The sequence below is a fragment of the Coregonus lavaretus genome (assembly GCF_964263955.1).
Source record: "Coregonus lavaretus genome assembly, contig: HAP1_SCAFFOLD_1802, whole genome shotgun sequence".
In the NCBI taxonomy this organism is placed as follows: domain Eukaryota; kingdom Metazoa; phylum Chordata; class Actinopteri; order Salmoniformes; family Salmonidae; genus Coregonus; species Coregonus lavaretus.
The window spans coordinates 38487-62513 of NW_028160893.1; the positions used below are offsets into that span (position 1 = coordinate 38487).

General features: G+C 44.9%; 1 protein-coding gene across 1 annotated transcript in view; it reads left to right on the top strand.

The window, feature by feature from the left end:
- Positions 1-174: 174 nt before the first annotated feature.
- LOC311121343 (rho guanine nucleotide exchange factor 7-like) overlaps positions 175-24027 on the top strand; it is a 31969-nt gene continuing 8116 nt past the window's right edge. Inside the window, exons 1-12 of the mRNA XM_084195844.1 lie at positions 175-634; positions 2641-2724; positions 10893-10977; positions 12365-12498; positions 12662-12869; positions 14967-15055; positions 16641-16735; positions 16931-17026; positions 17409-17531; positions 19008-19146; positions 22986-23045; positions 23474-23620. Coding sequence (XP_084051970.1) covers positions 470-634; positions 2641-2724; positions 10893-10977; positions 12365-12498; positions 12662-12869; positions 14967-15055; positions 16641-16735; positions 16931-17026; positions 17409-17531; positions 19008-19146; positions 22986-23045; positions 23474-23620 — 1425 coding nt within the window. The 5' untranslated portion in view covers positions 175-469. The remainder of the gene's footprint in view (positions 635-2640; positions 2725-10892; positions 10978-12364; positions 12499-12661; positions 12870-14966; positions 15056-16640; positions 16736-16930; positions 17027-17408; positions 17532-19007; positions 19147-22985; positions 23046-23473; positions 23621-24027) is intronic.

Here is a 24027-nt window from a genome sequence, read left to right on the forward strand (position 1 = left end):
AATATCATGGATTGTATTATACGGAGCTATTTTTACAGCAACCTTTAATAGTTGATGTAGGCCCAGCTACCTCATGCAAACTCATGCAAATAATTAAGAGTAAAATATTAAACCGCCAACAGGGGGACAGTCTCTAAAAGCAGTTATAGTTTTACATATCTGTGATGTCATTCTCTGTTGGAGCATTTCGCGGCAGCAGCAGGCGACACGGGTTGGGTGAATAACAAGAGATGGTGGGGCAGTTGACAGTTTACCAGGCGTAAAAGACGGGAAAACGAAGCCAATTGACTAGCTACAACCTCCAGGAAGAAAGCAGCTGTGCGTCAACTTCTCCAAAACGCACTCATGTTATCCTTAGCCATTAGGATATGTTTTTATTCTGAATAGGCTATTATTCTCCAATCACATCGGTCTCTTCTCCCAAAACAGCCCAGGATAGGATAGAGTGGATGTTATTGTAATAATAGCAATGAATTCGGCGGAACAGACGGTAACGTGGCTGATAACGTTGGGGGTCTTGGAGTCACCGAAAAAGACCATTTCGGACCCTGAAGGATTCCTGCAGTGTTCTCTCAAAGATGGGGTTGTCCTGTGCAAGCTGGTGGAGCGATTGCGCCCTGGGTCTGTTGAGAAAGTAAGGTCATATCTTATTGCCTGGATGTCCCACCTCTGCCTTAGACAACTATTATGTGGAACTTGAAGAATTAAACATTGTGTTAGTATTTATTTTTTGTTGTAGATGTTCTCAAACCGATCCTAGTTTAGATCATTAACAGAGGGGTTATTGTACGAAATACAGTGGAATTTCCGGACAGTGTGTCTCTCTCACACTTCAGCACTGGTTTACATTGACAATGAGATACCTATTCCCTTCATTTATTCCAATATAACCTATTCTTAAGTGTGTAATAACGCAATTGTTTTCACATAGGCCACACATGGCATTAAAGTCCCATGTTTTTTTTTCTAGATTGAAAACAGACGCTTAAAAAAAAAAAACATGTTTGATTGTCGGCGTAAGTATGCACATTTGGCCACTGCATTTATTTATATTCCCCCCAAAAAGGATGTTGCTATAATAAACGGATGGTTTTGGTTCGGATCAACTGCTATTAATTAGGGGTACACTACAGATAGATTCACATGAGTGGGCCGCCATTGACTGCAAAGGAAGACCACTCCCCCTTTAAAGGAACAGTGTGTTTTAACACAATATTGCCATCAGAGTAGACTACTTATATAGGCTTACATTGTAACACTGGGAAACGCATTTAGCCTACTGATGGAACTCTCCCAATTATTCAATGAAACTCTCATTTAAGGGTTATGGAAACACCATTGTATTAGGGACAATGGGCATTACTTGTTTGTATTTTTTTATTGTAAAGCAATTCAAAATATACAATATAGAAAAACAGAGTATATAATGGAGTATACAAAGAACAGTCAGGGGAATACAGACAATACATTATATAAAGACAGTGATGGCAAAAGTACCCAATTTTCATACTTGAGTAAAAGTAAAGTTACGTTAATAGAAAATGACTCAAGTAAAAGTGAATGTTACCCAGTAAAAGTCTAAAAGTATTTGGTTTTAAATATACTTAAGTATCAAAAGTAAAAGTATAAATTATTTAAAATTCCTTATATTAAGCAAACAAGACATCACGATTTTCTTGTTTTTTATTTTATTTACAGATAGTCAGGGGCACACTCCAACACTCATACATAATTTACAAACGAAGCAGATCAGATGCAGTAGGGATGACCAGGGATTTTCTCTTGATAAGTGTGTGAATAAGACAAGTTTCCTGTCCTGCTAAGCACTCAAAATGTAACAAGTACTTTTGGGTGTCAGGGAAATGTATGGAGTAAAAAGTACATTATTTTCTTTAGGAATATAGTGGAGTAAAAGTAAAAGTTGTCCAAAATAGAAATAGTAAAGTAAAGTACAGATACCCCAAAAAATTACTTAAGTAGTACTTTAAAGTATTTTTACTTAAGTACTTTACACCACTTTATAAAGACTAATTAATTACAAACATTAAACGTTTTGATTGCTTTTTTGTTATGAGAAAAATAAATCGTCTTTATTTATTGACCTGACATTTTAACTGAGGGGGAAAAAAACGTTATTTCTGTCACACACCCACATAGCAAGAATGTACTTTCCCTTGCACACTTGCAATTTATGCACAATTGGAAAAAGTTAACAGCATAACTACAACAACAACAACAGGGTCAGGGACTTCTAAATAATAGCCAATTGACTATGGGCCTAATAATGAGAGAAATTGCTAGGTTATTAAGGTTATGAACCATGTGATTGCCACTATTGATATAGTCACGGAGGGTTATGTTTGCACAGGTAGGCACCAAAAGGTGTAGCCACAGGGCTCTGGTTTTCACCCTGGAATATACACAACACGTCATTTCCTCTCCTACTAATCCAATTTCCCGATGGGAGATTGAGAGGCCTTTTAGAAACACCGATTGGAGATTTTAGTTTCACACTGAAATCGTGGAACTGTACAATCTCTTGCAAAACCGAGAACGAAACGGGTTACCTACCGACGGCCGTATGCGTGCACGTACGGCTCAGGATTTGCTTCATAAAACGTTTTCCACCCCTTCACACAGATCTTCCAAGAACCAAGGAATGATAGCGAGTTCCAGAGCAATATCAAGGAGTTTCTGAAAGGCTGCGGTTCCTTCCGAGTGGAGGTGAGTCATGTAACCTGCCTGCTGCTCTGTAACTTTGTTGCAAATATCGACAATACAATGCGCTCTAAACATGACTGAAAACACTGTATCAACATTTCATTTTATCAAGACATGAGCATTCCCCATGGAGTGTTAGCACAGCCTAGTTGTTTTACCAGCCTACAAGTAGAAATACTACAGTTGCATCCGTCGCCATTTGGATACTAGTCTAGGCTATCGTTTACAGTCATTTGGTATTTCTAACATAGTGTAACAATATTCCAAAAGAATACTAGGCTACTCAGTGTGTAAGGTTAAGGTAGAAGGATTTGGTCATCATGATTTGGCCGTTTAAAGGAGAAGTTCACTATTTTACAACTTGATGGTGGGTGGTTCCTCACCCTGAAAATAATCTATGGCCGGGAGAAACTGGTTCAGTTTTCTTTACAAGCCATTACAAACTTCGGCTAACATTAGCCACCGTTAGCTAAAAAAGCAAAGGAAGTGATGGGGTATGTGAGCATGTAACAAAAAAAAAGTGTCCAACTCCATATTTGGTTTGATGTTACTTAAAGGTGATTTAGCCCAAAACATTATTTCTTTTTAAATACATGTTCACAAGTTAGCTGAAGTTTGTAATGGCTGTGTAAAGAACTGAACCATGGATTATAGTTTATCCTGGACCATAGACTATTTCCATCTAACATGAAGTTGTAAAATAGTGAACTTCTCCTTTAATTCAACAACTAATTATTATTCTGCATATTGAGCTGTAAAGAGGTCAATATGCAGAACAAGGGAATTTAACTGTGGGCACATCTACTGTCATGAGGAGCCAAGGCTGAGGGCCATATTTAACTCAGTCAATACCGTGAACCCTATTTCAACATTACAAAACACTTTCAAATGAATAATTATTATATTTCAACTGTGTGAAACCTGAGTTGTTGGAATTCCGTTTAAAGCACAAACTTCATCTATTGGAATACTGTACATCTATCACACAATTTTTCTATTTGTCATAGAAACAAGATTTGCCTCAAACTTCTGAGATATTGTGTGATATGGCAGGTGCCAGGTAGACATGTAAACAAAGGTATGATATGAACAGCCTCCTGATTTCAAATCTGTCTGGGAACTTACAGTCCACTACTCCCGAAAATATTAATTTGTACACCTTGTAGTAAACTACTTACCTTACCAAGGCCTAGTCTCACCTCAACCCTGTCACTGACTGCTTCAAGACCAGGCCTTATGAAAAGACTGTGACAGCTCTGTTGCAGTGTTCACATGGTACCACTGAGAATGAAGCAGTGTATTGGCATGCATCCAAGTGCTATGCTAGTGTGGATATTGGCCTATGACTCATACCCACCAGGAGTGAGAGCTGCTGGACAGTTATATCTCATGGCTGCTCACTGCAGTATTGAGGCTGGGCTGGGAAAGGCAGCAGCAATAGTAACTAGCATGGCCTTTAGCGCCTAACTCAGGGCTCTGGTGTCTGTCTATCTGTCTGTGTCTCTGTCTGTCTGTGGTCAGTCATGCCTAACTGAATCAATCAATACAGTTTATACAAGAGGTGGTACTGGGGGGGAGGGGGGAAGTTGATGAGAATGTCAACCAACCAATGGATTTTCCAACGAGGTCGATTAGGTCGGAAGGCTAAATTCCAAAATGACCAGACATGGGCATACACTGTAGTGTGAAGGACCAATAAGATGTCATGGCCATGATTGATTATTGTCCCAAAACAACCCCTACCCTATAGACATTAATTCATGATAGATCTCTCCACTCTAGAGGCCACATTGAGCCCATCCACCATATTGCTTAATACATCCATTTAGTTCTCTGTCAGATCAGGAAGAGGTCATGTAGAAGTGTGTGTATAGGATTAGGGAGTAAGGGGTAGTTAGGAAGAGGTTGGGGGGTGTTAGTTAGAGAACATGATGTTGGGGGGTGTTAGTTAGAGAACATGATGTTGGGGGGTGTTAGTTAGAGAACATGATGTGGCAGAGATTAGAGAGACGGCTCAGACTGCTGGTAATCCCCCAGACTGGTCCTGGGTGGTTAAAGGGTAGGATTGAGGGTGTGTGTGGTGTGTGGTGTGTGTGGTGTGGTGTGGTGTGGTGTGTGTGTGTGTCCAGACTCAGGGGGCAGGGCAGGGGGGTAGACGGTGGGACTGTGTGTGTGGATGCTTAGCCAGAGTGCTGGACCAGACTGGGTGAAAACGGCAAAGCCCTCAGAGCAGAGGCAGCATGTAGGGATGAGGAAACCAATGACACTACTGAATTACATACATTTACATTACATTTTAGTCATTTAGCAGACGCTCTTATCCAGAGCGACTTACAGGAGCAATTAGGGTTAAGTGCCTTGCTCAAGGGCACATTTACGTCATTTAGCAGACGCTCTTATCCAGAACGACTCACCAATTGGTGCGTTCACCCTATAGCCAGTGGGATAACCACTTTACAATTTTTTTTGGGGGGGGGGGGGGGGGGGGGGGGGGGGTAGAAGGATTACTTTATCCTATCCCAGGTAATCCTTAAAGAGGTGGGGTTTCAAATGTCTCCAGAAGGTGGTGAGTGACTCCGCTGTCCTGGCGTCGTGAGGGAGCTTGTTCCACCATTGGGGTGCCAGAGCAGCGAACAGTTTTGACTGGGCTGAGCGGGAGCTATGCTTCCACAGAGGAAGGGGAGCCAGCAGGCCAGAGGTGGATGAACGCAATGCCCTCGTTTGGGTGTAGGGACTGATCAGAGCCCGAAGGTACAGAGGTGCCGTTCCCCTCACTGCTCCATAGGCAAGCACCATGGTCTTGTAGCGGATGCGAGCTTCAACTGGAAGCCAGTGGAGTGTGCGGAGGAGGGGGGTGACGTGAGAGAACTTGGGAAGGTTGAACACCAGACGGGCTGCGGCATTCTGGATGAGTTGTAGGGGTTTAATGGCACAGGCAGGGAGGCCAGCCAACAGCGAGTTGCAGTAGTCCAGACGGGAGATGACAAGTGCCTGGATTAGGACCTGTGCCGCTTCCTGTGTAAGGCAGGGTCGTACTCTCCGAATGTTGTAGAGCATGAACCTGCAGGAGCGGGTCACCGCCTTGATGTTGGCGGAGAACGACAGGGTGTTGTCCAGGGGGGGTGGGGGGGGGGGGGATTCAGCAGGGAGGAAAATGTGGCAAAGAGCTTCCTAGGGTTAGAGGCAGATGCTTGGAATTTAGAGTGGTAGAAAGTGGCCTTAGCAGCAGAAACAGATGAAGAAAATGTAGAGAGGAGGGAGTGAAAAGATGCCAGGTCGGCAGGGAGTTTAGTTTTCTTCCATTTCCGCTCCGCTGCCCGGAGCTCTGTTCTGTGAGCTCGCAATGAGTCATCAAGCCACGGAGCTGGAGGGGAGGACCGAGCCGGCCGGGAGGATAGGGGACACAGAGAGTCAAAGGATGCAGAAAGGGAGGAGAGGAGGGTTGAGGAGGCAGAATCAGGAGATTGGAGGGAGAAGGATTGAGCAGAGGGAAGAGATGATAGGATGGAAGAGGAGAGAGTAGTGGGAGAGAGAGAGCGAAGGTTGCGGCGGCGCATTACCATCTGTGTAGGGGCAGAGTGAGTAGTGTGGGAGGAGAGCGAGAGAGAAAAGGAAACAAAGTAGTGGTCAGAGACATGGAGGGGAGTTGCAGTGAGATTAGTAGAAGAGCAGCATCTAGTAAAGATGAGGTCAAGCGTATTGCCTGCCTTGTGAGTAGGGGGGGACGGTGAGAGGGTGAGGTCAAAAGAGGAGAGGAGTGGAAAGAAGGAGGCAGAGAGAAATGAGTCAAATGTGGACATAGGGAGGTTGAAATCCCCCAAAACTGTGAGGGGTGAGCCATCCTCAGGAAAGGAACGTATCAAGGCATCAAGCTCATTGATGAACTCTCCAAGGGAACCTGGGGGGCGATAGATGACAAGGATATTAAGCTTAAATGGGCTAGTGACTGTGACAGCATGGAATTCAAATGAGGAGATAGACAGATGGGTTAGGGGAAAAATTGAGAATGTCCACTTGGGAGAGATGAGGATTCCTGTGCCACCACCCCTCTGACCAGATGCTCTCGGGGTATGCGAGAACACATGGTCAGACGAGGAGAGAGCAGTAGGAGTAGCAGTGTTTTCAGTGGTAATCCATGTTTCCGTCAGCGCCAGGAAGTCGAGGGACTGGAGATTAGCATAGGCTGGGATGAAGTCAGCTTTGTTGGCAGCAGAACGGCAGTTCCAGAGGCTGCCTGAGACCTGGAACTCCAGGTGTGGGGTGCGTGCAGGGACCACCAGGTTAGAGAGGCAGCAGCCACGCGGTGTGGGGCGTTTGTGTAGCCTGTGCAGAGAGGAGAGAACAGGGATAGGCAGAGGCATAGTTGACAGGCTGTAGCAAATGGCTACAATAATGCAGAGGAGATCGGAATGAAATGAACTAAACATCTGGGAGGGTAGAGAGCAGGGGCCTCCCTCACCAAAAACTTCTACCTCAGAAACTATAATTGTTTCACTGAACCACCCGAACAAAAACTCTACCAACTTCCACCTTTAGAAATCAGAATTGTTGTGAACCACAGCGGTTCAATGTTTAAAGGAATAGACTCAACCCACTTATTCAGCTAGCTAACTATGACACCATAGCTAACTAGCATGCTAGCATCCAAAAACACACAGTTTAGCACCAACACTTGGTCACAACAAACCACCAATAGTGTGTTAACACACTAAGCAGATGATTCGTGTCCGTGTCTGTTGGCTAGCTAGCAATGGCCACTGTGTTGACCTTGTTTGAAGAACGGCTAGCTAGCTAGCTTCGTGCTACCCCCCGGCACCGCCGAAAAACAATGCCAACCCACAGTAACTACCCACAACAGCCCACGATGCCTAGCTATGACGCCATAGCTAACTAGCATGCTAGCATCCAATAACACACAGTTTAGCACCAATACTTGGTTACAACAAACTACCAAGAGTGTGTTAACACACTAAACAGATAATTCATGTCCGTGTCTAGTTCCTTTCGTAACGCAGCAAAAATTAAACGTTGGCTAGCTAGCACATTAACATTGGAAACAACAACTCTCCACCGTTGCACTAAACAGATAACTACCAATAAACGTTACCAGTAGCTACCCGCTAGCTAGCTAGCATACCAAGAGTGTGTTAACACTCAGCTATTACCACTCAGCTATGAAAATGACCTAATACTCTTACAGGGAAGTAGACCGGGGTGTTGGCCTGGTTGTGCAACAGAGTGAGTACTTCTGCTGTGGCCCTGTCACCTGGTACAGTTAGTCACCTTAGGAAGCCTACGGCTGGTCATGCTTTCCACCTGGCTACCACTACCCCGGCCACCAGCTCTGCACCCTCCTCTGCAACTTGCCCCCCCCCCCCCCCCCCCCCGCTTCTCCTTTACACAAATTCAGACAGCTGATGTTCTGAAAGAGCTGAAAAATCGGGACCCCTACAAATCAGCTGGGCTAGACAATCTGGACCCTTTCTTTCTAAAATTAGCCGCCGGAATTGTCGCAACCCCTATTTCTAGCCTGTTCAACCTCTCTTTTATAACGTTTGAGATCCCCAGAGATTGGAAAGCTGCCGCGGTCATCCCCCTCTTCAAAGGGGGAGACACTCTAGATCCAAACTGTTACAGACCTATATCCATCCTGCCCTGCTTTTCGAAAGTTTTTGAAAGCCAAGTTAACAAACCGATCACCGACCATTTCGAATCCCACCGTACCTTCTCCGCTATGCAATCTGGTTTCCGAGCTGGTCATGGGTGCACCTCAGCCACGCTCAAGGTCCTAAACGATATTATAACTGCGATCGATAAAAGACAGTACTGCGCAGCCGTCTTCATCGACCTGGCCAAGGCTTTCGACTCTGTCAACTACCGCATTCTTATTGGCAGACTAAATAGCCTTGGTTTCTCAAATGACTGCCTCACCTGGTTCACCAACTACTTCTCAGATAGACTTCAATGTGTCAAATCGGAGGGCCTGTTGTCTGGACCTCTGGCAGTCTATGGGGGTGCCACAGGGTTCAATTCTCGGGCCGACTCTATTCTCTGTGTATATCAATGATGTCGCTCTTGCTGCTCGTGACGCTCAGATCCACCTCTATGCGGACGACACCATTTTGTATACATCTGGCCCTTCATTGGACACTGTGTTAACAAACCTCCAAACGAGCTTCAACGCCATACAACACTCCTTCCGTAGCCTCCAACTGCTCTTAAACACTAGTAAAACTAAATGCATGCTCTTCAACCGAACGCTGCTTGCACCCGCCCACCCGACTAGAATCACTACTCTCGGCGGGTCTGACCTAGAGTATGTGGACAACTACAAATACCTAGGTGTCTGGTTAGACCGTAAACTCTCCTTCCAGACTCCCATTAAGCATCTCCAATCAAAAGTTAGATCTAGAATCGGCTTCCTATTTCGCAACAATGCCTCCTTCACTCATGCTGCTAAACATGCCCTCGTAAAACTGACTATCCTACCGATCCTTGACTTCGGCGATGTCATTTACAAAATAGCCTCCAACACTCTACTCAGCAAATTGGATGTAGTCTATCACAGTGCCATCCATTTTGTCACCAAAGCCCCATATACTACCCACCATTGTGACCTGTACGCTCTTGTTGGCTGGCCCTCACTACATATTCCTCGCCAAACCCACTGGCTCCAGGTCATCTATAAATCACTGCTAGGCAAATCCCCGTCTTATCTTAGCTCACTGGTCACCATAGCAACACCCACCCGTAGTCTGCGCTCCATCAGGTATATCTCATTGGTCATCCCCAAAGCCAACACCTCCTTTGGCCGCCATTCCTTCCAGTTCTCTGCTGCCAATGACTGGAACGAACTGCACAAATCTCTGAAGCTGGAGACTCTTATCTCCTTCACTAACTTTAAGCATCAGTTGTCAGAGCAGCTTACCGATCACTGCACCTGTACACAGCCCATCTGTAATTAGCCCACCCAACTACCTCATCCCTATATTGTTATTTATTTTGCTCATTTGCACCCCAGTATCTCTATTTGCACATCATCTTTTGCACATCATTCATTCCACTGTTAATACGAAATTGTAACTATTTTGCACTATGGCGTATTTATTGCCTTCCCTCCATAATTTACTACATTCGCACACACTGTATATATATTTTCTGTTGTGTTTTTGACTTTGTTTTGTTTACCCCATATGTAACTCTGTGTTGTTGTTTTTATCGCACTGCTTTGCTTTATCTTGGCCAGGTCGCAGTTGTAAATGAGAACTTGTTCTCAACTGGCTTACCTGGTTAAATAAAGGTGAAAAAAAATAAACTGAAATCCTGTGTTTGTACTCCAGTGTTAGGTAATTATCTGATAAATACAGTCACACCATATCCTACCAGGCCAGGGTACTCATAGCGTTTCATTTTGGTTGTGTTTGTCTAATGGTCATTTAATGGACTCTGACAATAACATATAGTTTAAAGAGACACCGCAGGCCAAATGAGACTTAAAACTTGGAGGAACACAATGAATAGGGTCAGATGTGTGCTGCCAGACTTAGGTGTTTGCACTCCTGTACTAAAGGTCAAAGTTCAAATAATAAACGCCCAACATTGCAGGTAGCAATTATTTTGAGAATAATACAGCATGAAGTGTCATGAGTGTATTAGTGGTTTGTCCCCACTTAGACAGAGGGAGCATTTCAACATGACAGTCACATTCCTGACCTGTCTGGACTGAGAACAAAGAGGGTGTAGGGAGAGAGCAGGATGTTCCTAGCCCTGGGGCTTCCTTCCTGTTGTTGTCTGTGGTACTATGCACTGCGCTGTCTAAATCCCAGCGTCTGTACAACGTCTCAGTGATGCTTGGGTAGATTATGGCTGAGTTCTGCTGCCTGTGTCTATCAGTAGCTGTTTTAACTCTGATGTTCTCCAGGCCTCAGACCTAGGTCTCCTTACTGTGAGAAATATCTTTACAGGTCACTACAGTATGGGAACACAGCTATGTCTGGAAGTTAATATGTCAGGTTATTATCAGTAGAACCAGATGAAATATGCACATGAGGTCTTTTGACAAGACCTTTACGCCGTTGCAATGTTATGAAACAGTGTTTGGTTTGATTTCAATCAGTTACACAGATGTGTTTTTTTTAAACAAGTATCTCTCCTCTCCCTCCTCTTCTCAGCCATTTGAAGTCAATGACCTTCTCCAGGGACTGAACTTCACCAAGGTGCTCAACTCTCTGGTGGCACTGGCCAAAGCCACCGAGGGTAAGTGGACTAAAACAGAAACGGGTCTGTGGTGATTCATGGAAGGTTTCCTGTTTTCTATGCAAATTCATACCTGTGAAGTCCCACATGTAACCTCTAGTCTAGATATCAGAGAGGGTGTTGTGTGTCATGAGGCCTGTGTTTCTGTGTAGAATGATGGCTGCATGTTGCAGCATGTTGAGTTGTGTTCTTGACTCACATTAATGTGTGTAACCGAAAGTAGCAGGCGTAAAATAAACAGCCTGGAACTAGATCCCCCATATTCTGGTCTTGATGAGAATTTAAAAAAGCTGTTGGCGGTGGTTCTCGTCTGCGCTGTTCAACCAATCCAGTAAATGTGGAGGAGGAGTTAAGATGGAGTGTCGCCATGTTAACGTCTGAAAGCGGAATTCACGTCACAGGCTCTCTTCTATTTCCCATGAAAACCGGAACATACGGTTGTTGACGACCCCGCTGAGGCTAATGTGTGTGTGTCTTTATGTCTGTACTCATACCTCTCTCTCCTCCACAGACATAGGTGTGGGCAGTGACTCTGTGTGTGTCTCTGTCTATGTACTCATACCTCTCTCTCTCCTCCACATACATAGGAGTGGGCAGTGACTGTGTGTGTCCCTATGTACTCATACCTCTCTCTCCTCCACAGACATAGGTGTGGGCAGTGACTCTGTGTGTGTCTCTTTCTATGTACTCATACCTCTCTCTCTCCTCCACATACATAGGAGTGGGCAGTGACTCTGTGTGTCTATGTACTCATACCTCTCTCTCTCCTCCACATACATAGGAGTGGGCAGTGACTCTGTGTGTGTGTGTGTGTCTGTCTATGTACTCATACCTCTCTCTCTCCTCCACATACATAGGAGTGGGCAGTGACTCTGTGTGTGTCTCTGTCTATGTACTCATACCTCTCTCTCTCCTCCACAGACATAGGAGTGGACAGTGACTGTGTGTGTCCCTATGTACTCATACCTCTCTCTCTCCTCCACAGACATAGGAGTGGGCAGTGACTGTGTGTGTCTCTATGTACTCATACCTCTCTCTCTCCTCCACAGACATAGGAGTGGGCAGTGACTCTGTGTGTTTCTCTATGTACTCATACCTCTCTCTCTCCTCCACAGACATAGGAGTGGGCAGTGACTCTGTGTGTCTCTGTCTATGTACTCATACCTCTCTCTCTCCTCCACAGACATAGGAGTGGGCAGTGACTCTGTGTGTGTCTCTGTCTATGTACTCATACCTCTCTCTCTCCTCCACAGACATAGGAGTGGGCAGTGACTCTGTGTGTGTCTCTGTCTATGTACTCATACCTCTCTCCTCCACAGACATAGGAGTGGGCAGTGAATCTGTGAGTGTCTGTCTATGTACTCATACCTCTCTCTCTCCTCCACAGACATAGGAGTGGGCAGTGACTCTGTGTGTGCGCGTCACTCGTCCTCGTTACGGATCAAGTCGTTTGACTCTCTGAACACTCAGTCTCCCCGCGGACGCTCCTCCAAACTCCTCCACAACCAGTACCGCAGCCTGGTGAGTCACACAACTACATAGAACCCAACAGAACCACAGAACCCAACAGAACCAGAAGGAACCATTTTGCCCTTGAGGTGGTTCTCACCTGCAGCTCGGGGTTGTTTTTGGTCCATCCTCACTTCCTCCATTTCCCTCCGTCTCCCTCTTTCCTCTCCACTAGGACATGTCAGAGAGCGGCGGGCAGCGGGTACTGGTGAAGGCCAAGTTCACCTTCCAGCAGACCAATGAGGATGAGCTGTCCTTCAACAAGGGTGACATCATCAGTGTGTCGCGCCAGGAAGATGGCGGCTGGTGGGAGGGCTCGTTCAACGGCAACAAGGGCTGGTTCCCTAGCAACTATGTCAAGGAGGTCAAAGGCAGCGGTGGGGGTCAGTGATTGGGCGGCTTTGATTTAATATTAAGTAGGGATCATAGTTTGTATTGGCGAGTATAAACATTAGGCATATGCATCTCTATAACAACTTTATAATCATCTATAACAGCTCTATTACAACTCTATATTACCCAGAATAATATATCCTGTGTTGAAGATGATATCTGATAGTGGCGCCCCCTATAGCTGACTGTACCACTGAATCATGCAGCTAAACCAGTCTGTTGAGATTTACACCACGTATTTAATGTGGGTCTTTAGGGAATATCTGCTGTTTTTAATGGCTATACATCAAAAACACATTTCATGCAGTCAGCATTTCCCCCGGCTGCTAGAGCTGTAATGTGTAATCCATGATTTTTTTATTTTACCAGGTAAGTTGACTGAGAACACATTCGCATTTACAGCAAAGACCTGGGGAATAGTTACAGAGGAGAGTTGAATGAGCCAATTGGAAGCTGGGGATGATTAGGTGGCCATGATGGTATGAGGGCCAGATTGAGAATTTAGCCAGGAAACCAGGGTTAACACCCCTACTCTTACGATAAGTGCCATGGGATCTTTAGTGGACCACAGAGAGTCAGGACACCCGTTTAACGTCTCATCCGAAAGACGGCACCCTACACAGGGCGTTGTACCCAATCACTGCCCTGGGGCATTGGGCTATCTTTTTTTAGACCTGAGGAAAGAGTGCTTCCTACTGGCTGTCCAGCACCACTTCCAGCAGTATCTGGTCTCCCATTCAGTGACTGACCAGGACCAACCCTTCTTAGTGTCTGAGGCAAGCCAGCAGTGGGATGCAGGGTGGTATGCTGCTGGCCAATGAGGATGATCATGAAGAGAATGATTTAAAGCTGCAATATTTAACTTTTTGTGCGACCGGACCAAATTCACATAGAAATGTATTTTATAGATATGTCATTCTCATTGAAAGCAAGTCTAACAAGTGGGAGATCTGTTCTATGTGCGCTATTTCTATGCTTCTTGTTCTTAAGTTTAGTTTTAGCGTCTTCTACTTTAGTTTTTGTACACCAGCTTCAAAGAGCTGAAAATACAATATTTTGTAGTTTAGATGGTACAATGATTCTCTACACTGTACTGGCTTGTTTTGTCACAAACTGAAATTAGGAGAAATATTAGAATTTTAGCAACCAGGAAATAGCGGAGCAATTTTGCATAGTGCACCTTTTTAAAAGAGGAATTACAGAGTGAAGGAACATGTTGCCAATAGTAAACTCACCAGGACATGGCTCTACACCTGCTTATTCAATGGACCGCAATGTGCAAAGCATTACAGATAGAAATAGAATGTATAGAATGTGATGCAGATTAGAGCTCTGTTTGTTCTATACACTACTTTTCTATCTGCAACACTTTGTGTTCTATCAGATCATATACAAAAATGTCCAGTAGATGTATAAACTGTCTATTTGTGCACAGCTGTTGTGCACGGTGATTGTGCACTTTTAATGTAGCTATTGTGCACTGTAACTGAAAGGAAGGAAACTGCATGGTCAAACAAAGACAGGACGCTCCTTAGCTTAGCCTGTGGATGGGACTTCCCCAAACACACCAAACAGCTCACAGTGCTACCCTCTGTTGGTCTACTACCTACTTACACATTATGAACTATGTATCACACTGCCATAGCTTGGAATCAAAGTGCCATTTCTCTATAAGCTCACAGTGGTAACCCACCCCCTTTCTGTATCCAATCAGTCACAAATGAACATGCCCTCTGTCTCTGGCTGCAGAGAGAGAGGGAGAGCTACAGCTTTTTTCTTTGCTGTGTGTCATGTTCACTCTCCATTCAGTATTCTATCTCTGCCCCAAGGGTTAACTACTAAAACACAGCAACATGAATGTGTCCCCATTTCTCTGTAGTGCATAGAAAGCCTCTGGTCTGGTCGTTAGCTAAATGAAGCCAGCATCTTTCCCTGGACCCTGCCGGATAACATTGCTTTAAACTCTGTTACAAAATGAATGACTTCATGTTTCAGGGCTCGTCTGGCCTACTTCTACTGTCCCCTGCTTCTCCTCCTCTTTCTCTTCTAATCTCTCTCTCCTTTCTTCTCCTCTCTCTACCACACAGACAAACCAGTGTCTCCTAAGTCTGGCACCCTCCAAAACCCTGGGAAAGGCTTCGACACACCAGCCGTCAGCAAGACCTACTATAACCTGGTGAGAAGCTACACGACCTATTGTCACTGAGATCTGAAATGCCAGGAGGGTGTTTAGACCTTAGGCTTTTGCCAGCCGTGTGTGTGTGTGTGTGTGTGTGTGTGTGTGTGTGTGTGTGTTGTAATGTAGGTTGTTTCTTCCGTCTGACTGGCTGCTGTGCCAGCTGTGCCTCAGGGCCCTGTGACTGGCTGCTCTGTTTCTGTCTAGTGGTAGCACTCTGTCACTATGCTGTGTGTGTATCTGGGTCAGTGATAGTTCACAGGGACTGTGTGTCCTGCTGCCGTGACGGTGATAGGAGCACATTGCAAAGCATCCTGGGAGGCGCACTGTTTGTTTTGGTGCTGAGAGAAGAGAAGCCCAGGGAGGGAGATATCAACTATTCAAGACAAGACACAGAAACTGTCAGGAGAGTAGATTAGAGTAGATCAGAGTAGAGGAGAGGAGATGAGAGGAGAGGAGATCAGAGGAGAGGAGAGGAGATCAGAGGAGAGTAGAGGAGATCAGAGGAGAGTAGAGGAGATCAGAGGAGAGTAGAGGAGATCAGAGGAGAGTAGAGGAGATCAGAGGAGAGGAGAGGAGAGTAGATCAGAGGAGAGGAGAGTAGATCAGAGGAGAGGAGAGTAGATCAGAGGAGAGGAGAGTAGATCAGAGGAGAGGAGAGGAGATCAGAGGAGAGGAGAGGCGATCAGAGGAGAGGAGAGGCGATCAGAGGAGAGGAGAGGCGATCAGAGGAGAGGAGAGGCGATCAGAGGAGAGGAGAGGCGATCAGAGGAGAGGAGATCAGAGGAGAGGGGATCAGAGTAGATCTGAGGAGAGGAGAGTAGCTCAGAGTAGATCAGAGGAGAGTAGATCAGAGGAGAGGAAATCTGAGTAGATCAGAGGAGAGGAGATCTGAGGAGAGGAGAGTATCTGTATTGTCCCAATGGACAAGAATACATTAAGATCCACATGGAGCAATCTCATACAAACCAATACATTATGATATGGGGAAAGAAGTCAATAGTTCAGTACTAGTCTTTATGAAGTGCTTCAAAGTAACCTCATCACAGTGTTAGGTTATCCTGTGTTACAAGATCCAAATGAGTCGAGAGTTGAAATATGAGCCCTGACAACATCAGGAGATAATAACTACCTGTCTGTCTGCCATTAGTGGATGCTAGAAGAGTTAAAGCCAACTTAAACCCTCCACCCTCTCCATCTCTGCATCCTGCCTAAAGCCTACTCTGAACCTAGCCAGTAATGACATGGAATAAAGAGGTCAGTATTTGATGAGAAAAGGATAGCACAGTTTATTTCTGTCCTCTGGTTTCTCCCTCTAATTGTCTCCTCATATGAAACTTAAAAAGACAACAGAAAATAAAGTACTTCAAAAATTGACGTAAAGAAGACCGGATTCAGGAAGCAGAATGGAAGGACTCCCTGGCCCCATTCTGTCAGCGAGGGGGAGGTTAGGAGGAGAGAGGGTGGGTTTCCTCAGTGGGTGTGTGTGAGTTCAGTATCTGTCTGGCTGTCTGTCCGCCTGCCTGTCTGTGTCCATCCGTCAACATCCTCTCCTAACCCCCCTGTTCCGTCTCTCTCCATCCAGGTGCTCCAGAACATTCTAGAGACCGAGACCGAGTATTCCAAGGAGCTCCAAAGCCTTCTGGCCTCTTACCTGCACTCACTGCAACCTACAGACAAGTGAGTGTGTTTGTGTTCACATGACTGTGAGTGTGTCTGGTGTGTATATTTGTCAGGGGTGTTGTGTGTGTGTGTGGGGGACACACGTGTGAGTGTCTGATTTGAGCATACTATGAACCTTACTGGACCCCCCCCCCCTCTTTTAGTCAACCATATCGCTCCACCTTTCCCCACCCCGTCTCCCTCTGTGTCCAGGTTGAGCAGTGCAGACATCAGTCACATCCTGGGGAATCTGGAGGACATCTCTACCTTCCAGCTGATGTTGGTTCAGTCATACGAGGAATGTACCAAGTGAGTCCCCGAACCCACACACACACACACACACACACACACACACACACACACACACACACACACACACACCATATGATCAGTCCACCATTGACCAAATGTATCTCATCAGTACATGGATGTACCAAATGAGTGCCCATAATCTTCATGCAAGTTGAAAATATGAATCAACTCTGAAATAGACTCTGTCCTGTCTGACAATAGGATCTAAAGGCACACCTTAAAACACACTGTGTGGGAGGGTGCACTGTTCCTCATGTAGTACATCAACATGCCGTTTATACAGGTCACACTGACACATACTGGCCGTTTTCGGTAGTGCTGTGGTGGTGAGCACAATCTAACAAAGTGAATGCAATCCTCCCTGTGTGTGTGTGTGCAGGCTTCCAGAGAGCCAGCAGAGAGTAGGGGGCTTCTTCCTCAACCTGCTGCCCCAGATGAAGGGTCTCTATGTGGCCTACTGCTCCAACCACCCCTCGGCTGTCAACGTCCTCACAGAACACAGGTAACAGTGTGTGTACGTCAGCTGGGGGAGGTTAGTATGTTACTGTGTGTTTCAGTGAGGAGCTGGGGGAGGTTAGTATGTTACTGTGTGTTTCAGTGAGGAGCTGGGGGAGGTTAGTATGTTACTGTGTGTTTCAGTGAGGAGCTGGGGGAGGTTAGTATGTTACTGTGTGTTTCAGTGAGGAGCTGGGGGAGTTTAGTATGTTACTGTGTGTTTCAGTGAGGAGCTGGGGGAGGTTAGTATGTTACTGTGTGTTTCAGTGAGGAGCTGGGGGAGGTTAGTATGTTACTGTGTGTTTCAGTGAGGAGCTGGGGGAGGTTAGTATGTTACTGTGTGTTTCAGTGAGGAGCTGGGGGAGTTTAGTATGTTACTGTGTGTTTCAGTGAGGAGCTGGGGGAGGTTAGTGTGTTACTGTGTGTTTCAGTGAGGAGCTGGGGGAGGTTAGTATGTTACTGTGTGTTTCAGTGAGGAGCTGGGGGAGGTTAGTATGTTACTGTGTGTTTCAGTGAGGAGCTGGGGGAGGTTAGTATGTTACTGTGTGTTTCAGTGAGGAGCTGGGGGAGGTTAGTATGTTACTGTGTGTTTCAGTGAGGAGCTGGGGGAGTTGAGTATGTTACTGTGTGTTTCAGTGAGGAGCTGGCGGAGTTTAGTATGTTACTGTGTGTTTCAGTGAGGAGCTGGGGGAGGTTAGTATGTTACTGTGTTTCAGTGAGGAGCTGGGGGAGGTTAGTATGTTACTGTGTGTTTCAGTGAGGAGCTGGGGGAGGTTAGTATGTTACTGTGTTTCAGTGAGGAGCTGGGGGAGGTTAGTATGTTACTGTGTGTTTCAGTGAGGAGCTGGGGGAGGTTAGTATGTTACTGTGTGTTTCAGTGAGGAGCTGGGGGAGGTTAGTATGTTACTGTGTGTTTCAGTGAGGAGCTGGGGGAGGTTAGTATGTTACTGTGTGTTTCAGTGAGGAGCTGGGGGAGGTTAGTATGTTACTGTGTTTCAGTGAGGAGCTGGGGGAGGTTAGTATGTTACTGTGTGTTTCAGTGAGGAGCTGGGGGAGGTTAGTATGTTACTGTGTTTCAGTGAGGAGCTGGGGGAGGTTAGTATGTTACTGTGTTTCAGTGAGGAGCTGGGGGAGGTTAGTATGTTACTGTGTGTTTCAGTGAGGAGCTGGGGGAGGTTAGTATGTTACTGTGTGTTTCAGTGAGGAGCTGGGGGAGGTTAGTATGTTACTGTGTGTTTCAGTGAGGAGCTGGGGGAGGTTAGTATGTTACTGTGTTTCAGTGAGGAGCTGGGGGAGGTTAATATGTTACTGTGTGTTTCAGTGAGGAGCTGGGGGAGGTTAGTATGTTACTGTGTGTTTCAGTGAGGAGCTGGGGGAGTTTAGTATGTTACTGTGTTTCAGTGAGGAGCTGGGGGAGGTTAGTATGTTACTGTGTGTTTCAGTGAGGAGCTGGGGGAGGTTAGTATGTTACTGTGTGTTTCAGTGAGGAGCTGGGGGAGTTTATGGAGGGGAAGGGAGCCAGTAGTCCAGGTATCCTGACCCTCACCACCAGCCTCAGTAAACCCTTCATGAGGCTGGACAAATACCCCACACTACTGAAGGAACTGGAGAGACACATGGAGGTGAGAGGGAGACGGTCTGTGTTTATATTTTTTATATACAGTGAGGGAAAAAAGTATTTGATCCCCTGCTGATTTTGTACGTTTGCCCACTGACAAAGACATGATCAGTCTATAATTTTAATGGTAGGTTTATTTGAACAGTGAGAGACATAATAACAACACAAAAATCGAGAAAAATGCATGTAAAAAATGTTATAAATTGATTTACATTTTAATGAGGGAAATATGTATTTGACCCCTCTGCAAAACATGACTTAGTACTTGGTGGCAAAACCCTTGTTGGCAATCACAGAGTTCAGACGTTTCTTGTAGTTGGCCACCAGGAGGGATTTTGTCCCAATCCTCTTTGCAGATCTTCTCCAAGTCATTAAGGTTTCGAGGCTGACGTTTGGCAACTAGAACCTTCAGCTCCCTCCACAGATTTTCTATGGGATTAAGGTCTGGAGACTGGCTAGGCCACTCCAGGACCTTAATGTGCTTCTTCTTGAGCCACTCCTTTGTTGCCTTGGCCGTGTGTTTTTGGTCATTGTCATGCTGGATTACCCCATCCACGACCCATTTTCAATGCCCTGGCTGAGGGAAGGAGGTTCTCACCCAAGATTTGACGGTACATGGCCCCGTCCATCGTCCCTTTGATGCGGTGAAGTTGTCCTGTCCCCTTAGCAGAAAAACACCCCCAAAGCATAATGTTTCCACCTCCATGTTTGACGGTGGGGATGGTGTTCTTGGGATCATAGGCAGCATTCCTCCTCCTCCAAACACGGCGAGTTGAGTTGATGGCAAAGAGCTCGATTTTGGTCTCATCTGACCACAACACTTTCACCCAGTTCTCCTCTGAATCATTCAGATGTTCATTGGCAAACTTCAGACGGGCCTGTATATGTGCTTTCTTGAGCAGGGGGACCTTGCGGGCGCTGCAGGATTTCAGTCCTTCACGGCGTAGTGTGTTACCAATTGTTTTCTTGGTGACTATGGTCCCAGCTGCCTTGAGATCATTGACAAGATCCTCCCGTGTAGTTCTGGGCTGATTCCTCACCGTTCTCATGATCATTGCAACTCCACGAGGTGAGATCTTGCATGGAGCCCCAGGCCGAGGGAGATTGACAGTACTTTTGTGTTTCTTCCATTTGCGAATAATCGCACCAACTGTTGTCACCTTCTCACCAAGCTGCTTGGCGCTGGTCTTGTAGCCCATTCCAGCCTTGTGTAGGTCTACAATCTTGTCCCTGACATCCTTGGAGAGCTATTTGGTCTTGGCCATGGTGGAGAGTTTGGAATCTGATTGATTGATTTGCTTCTGTGGACAGGTGTCTTTTATACAGGTAACACATTGAGATTAGGAGCACTCCCTTTAAGAGTGTGCTCCTAATCTCAGCTCGTTACCTGTATAAAAGACACCTGGGAGCCAGAAATCTTTCTGATTGAGATGGGGTCAAATACTTATTTCCCTCATTAAAATGCAAATCAATTTATAACATTTTTGACATGCGTTTTTCTGGATTTTTTTGTTGTTATTCTGTCTCTCACTGTTCAAATAAACCTACCATTAAAATTATAGACTGATCATGTCTTTGTCAGTGGGCAAACGTACAAAATCAGCAGGGGATCAAATACTTTTTTCCCTCACTGTGTGTGTGTGTGTATATATATATATATATATATATATATATATATATATATATATATATATATAGTACCAGTCAAACGTTTGGACACACCTACTCATTCCAGGGTTTTTCTTTATTTTTATTATTTTCTACTACATTGCAGAATAATAGTTAAGACATCAAAACTATGAAATAACACATATGGAATCATGTGGTAAACACAAAAGTGTTAAATCAAAATATATTTAATATTTTAGTTTCTTCAAAGTAGCCTCCCTTTGCCTTGATGACGGCTTTGCACACTCTTGGCATTCTCTCAACCAGCTTCATGAGGAAGTCACCTGGAATCCATTTCAATTAACAGGTGTACCTTGTTAAAAGTTGTGGAATTTCTTTCCTTAATGCGTTTGAGCCAATCAGTTGTGTTGTGACAAGGTAGGCTTGGTATACAGAAGATAGCCCTATTTGGTAAAAGACCAAGTCCATATTATGTCAAGAACAGCTCAAATAAGCAAAGAGAAACAACAGTCCATCATTACTTTAAGACATGAAGGTAAGTAAATCTGGAAAATGTCAAGGACTTTGAAAGTTTCTTCGAGTGCAGTTGCAAAAACCATCAAGCGCTATGATGAAACTGGCTCTCATGAGGACCGCTACAGGAAAGGAAGACCCAGAGTTACCTCTGCTGCAGAGGATAAGTTCATTAGAGTTACCAGCCTCAGAAATCGGCAATTAACTGCACCTCAGATTGCAGCCCAAATAAATGCTTCACAAAGTTCAAATAACAGACACATCTCAACATCAACTGTTCAGAGGAGACTTCGTGAATCAGGCCTTCATGGTCGAATTGCTGCAAAGAAACCACTACTAAAGGACACCAATAAGAAGAAGAGACTTGCTTCGGCCAAGAAACACGAGTAATGGACATTAGACCTGTGGAAATCTGTCCTTTGATCTGATGAGTCCAAATTTGAGGTTTTTGGTTCCAACCGCCGTGTCTTTGTGAGACGCAGAGTAGGTGAAATGATGATCTCTGCATGTGTGGTTCCCACCGTGAAGCATGTAGGAGGAGGTGTGATGGTGTGGGGGTGCTTTGCTGGTGACACTGTCTGTGATTTATTTAGAATTCAAGGCACACTTAACCAGCATGGCTACCACAGCATTATGCAGCAATATGCCATCCCATCTGGTTTGAGCTTAGTGGGACTATCATTTGTTTTTCAACAGGACAATGACCCAAAACACACCTCCAGGCTGTGTAAGGGCTATTTGACCAAGAAGGAGAGTGATGGAGTGCTGCATCAGATGACCTGGCCTCCACAATCACCTGACCTCAACCCAATTGAGATTTGGGATGAGTTGGACCGCAAAGTGAAGGAAAAGCAGCCAACAAGTGCCCAACATATGTGGGAACTCCTTCAAGACTGTTGGAAAAGCATTCCAGGTGACTACCTCATGAAGCTGGTTGAGAGAATGCCAAGAGTGTGTAAAGCTGTCATCAAGGCAAAGGGTGGCTACTTTGAAGAATCTAAAATATTAAATATATTTTGATTTGTTTAACACTTTTTTGTTTACCACATGATTCCATATGTGTTATTTCATAGTTTTGATGTCTTCACTATTATTCTGCAATGTAAAAAATTGTAAAAATGTAAAACCCTTGAATGAGTAGGTGTGTCCAAACTTTTGACTGGTCATGTATATAAAAACAAATTGTGGGTAGATTAGCTTTAATATTGCAGATAGATTGTGGCTTCTATCAATGTAATTGTCTGCATCATTTCCAATCCCCCATATATTTTTTGGGTATGTGTATATATATATATATATATATATATATATATATATATATATATATATATATATATATATATATATATATATATATATATATATATATATATATATATATATATATATATATATATATATATATCTTCCATTATTTTCCCCTAACCCTACCACCCCTCCTCTAATTGGACTAAACTAATGGACATCAACACTTATGCTTCTACTTCCAGCTTATACATACTATATACATTTTACAGACACAGTATATTTTACAATAGCTATCTTTTGTTTGTTATTAGTCCCATCGCTCTGTGTTTCTGTCTGTGTAGTATGAATAAAGGTCATTTGCCTGTGAATGGTTGTTTTTTGTTGTGTAGGTGTATTGACTGTGTTAAACCTGTGATCTTCTGATGAATCAAACATCCCTCTTTTCTGTACCAGGAGCATCATCCTGATCGACCAGACATCCAAAAGTGTATGACCACCTTCAAAAGCCTCTCTGTAAGTCGGACATGAGTAGGCCGTATACCGTCCCTGTCTCGGTTTAATGACTTGTGTAGTGTTGAAGGGTTAAATTGACATGTCTCTGTCTCTTGGTGATGATGTATATGGAATCCAGTGTTGTTAAGGGTTAAATTGACATGTTAAATAGTCTTGTTGATGTATGTATGTATGCAGGCAGTGCAGTGTTGCTAATCCTGGGCTGAGGGAAAAGCTTTAGCCTGGCTCTGAGCTCCACGGCTTGGCTCTGCTGTTCTGTGGCTTGGTGCCCTGGCTAGGGCTTCTATGCAGCCTGGATCTTCCTGGCTTGTGTGTGTGTACATTTGTCTGTTTTTCTCTCTCTGTCTCGCTCTCTCTCACATGGGCTGGGATTCAATACTTTCAAACAACTTCCTTTTATTTATTTGTGTGTGTCTCCATGGCTCCAGGCTCAGTGTCAGGAGGTGAGGAAACGGAAGGAGCTGGAGCTTCAGATTCTATCTGAGACTATCAGACGCTGGGAGGGAGATGACATCAGAACCCTGGGCCCTGTTCTCTACATGTCACACACACTCTGCCACACACACGGATCAGAGGTAAGACACACACACAGATCAGAGGTAAGACACAAACACTCTGCCACACACACGGATCAGAGGTAAGACACACACACACACACACACACGGATCAGAGGTAAGACACAAACACTCTGCCACACACACGGATCAGAGGTAAGACACACACACACACACACACGGATCAGAGGTAAGACACAAACACTCTGCCACACACACGGATCAGAGGTAAGACACACACACACACACACACGGATCAGAGGTAAGACACAAACACTCTGCCACACACACAGATCAGAGGTAAGACACACACACACACACGGATCAGAGGTAAGACACAAACACTCTGCCACACACACAGATCAGAGGTAAGACACAAACACGGATCAGAGCTAAGACACACACACACATCTAAAATCTACACCCA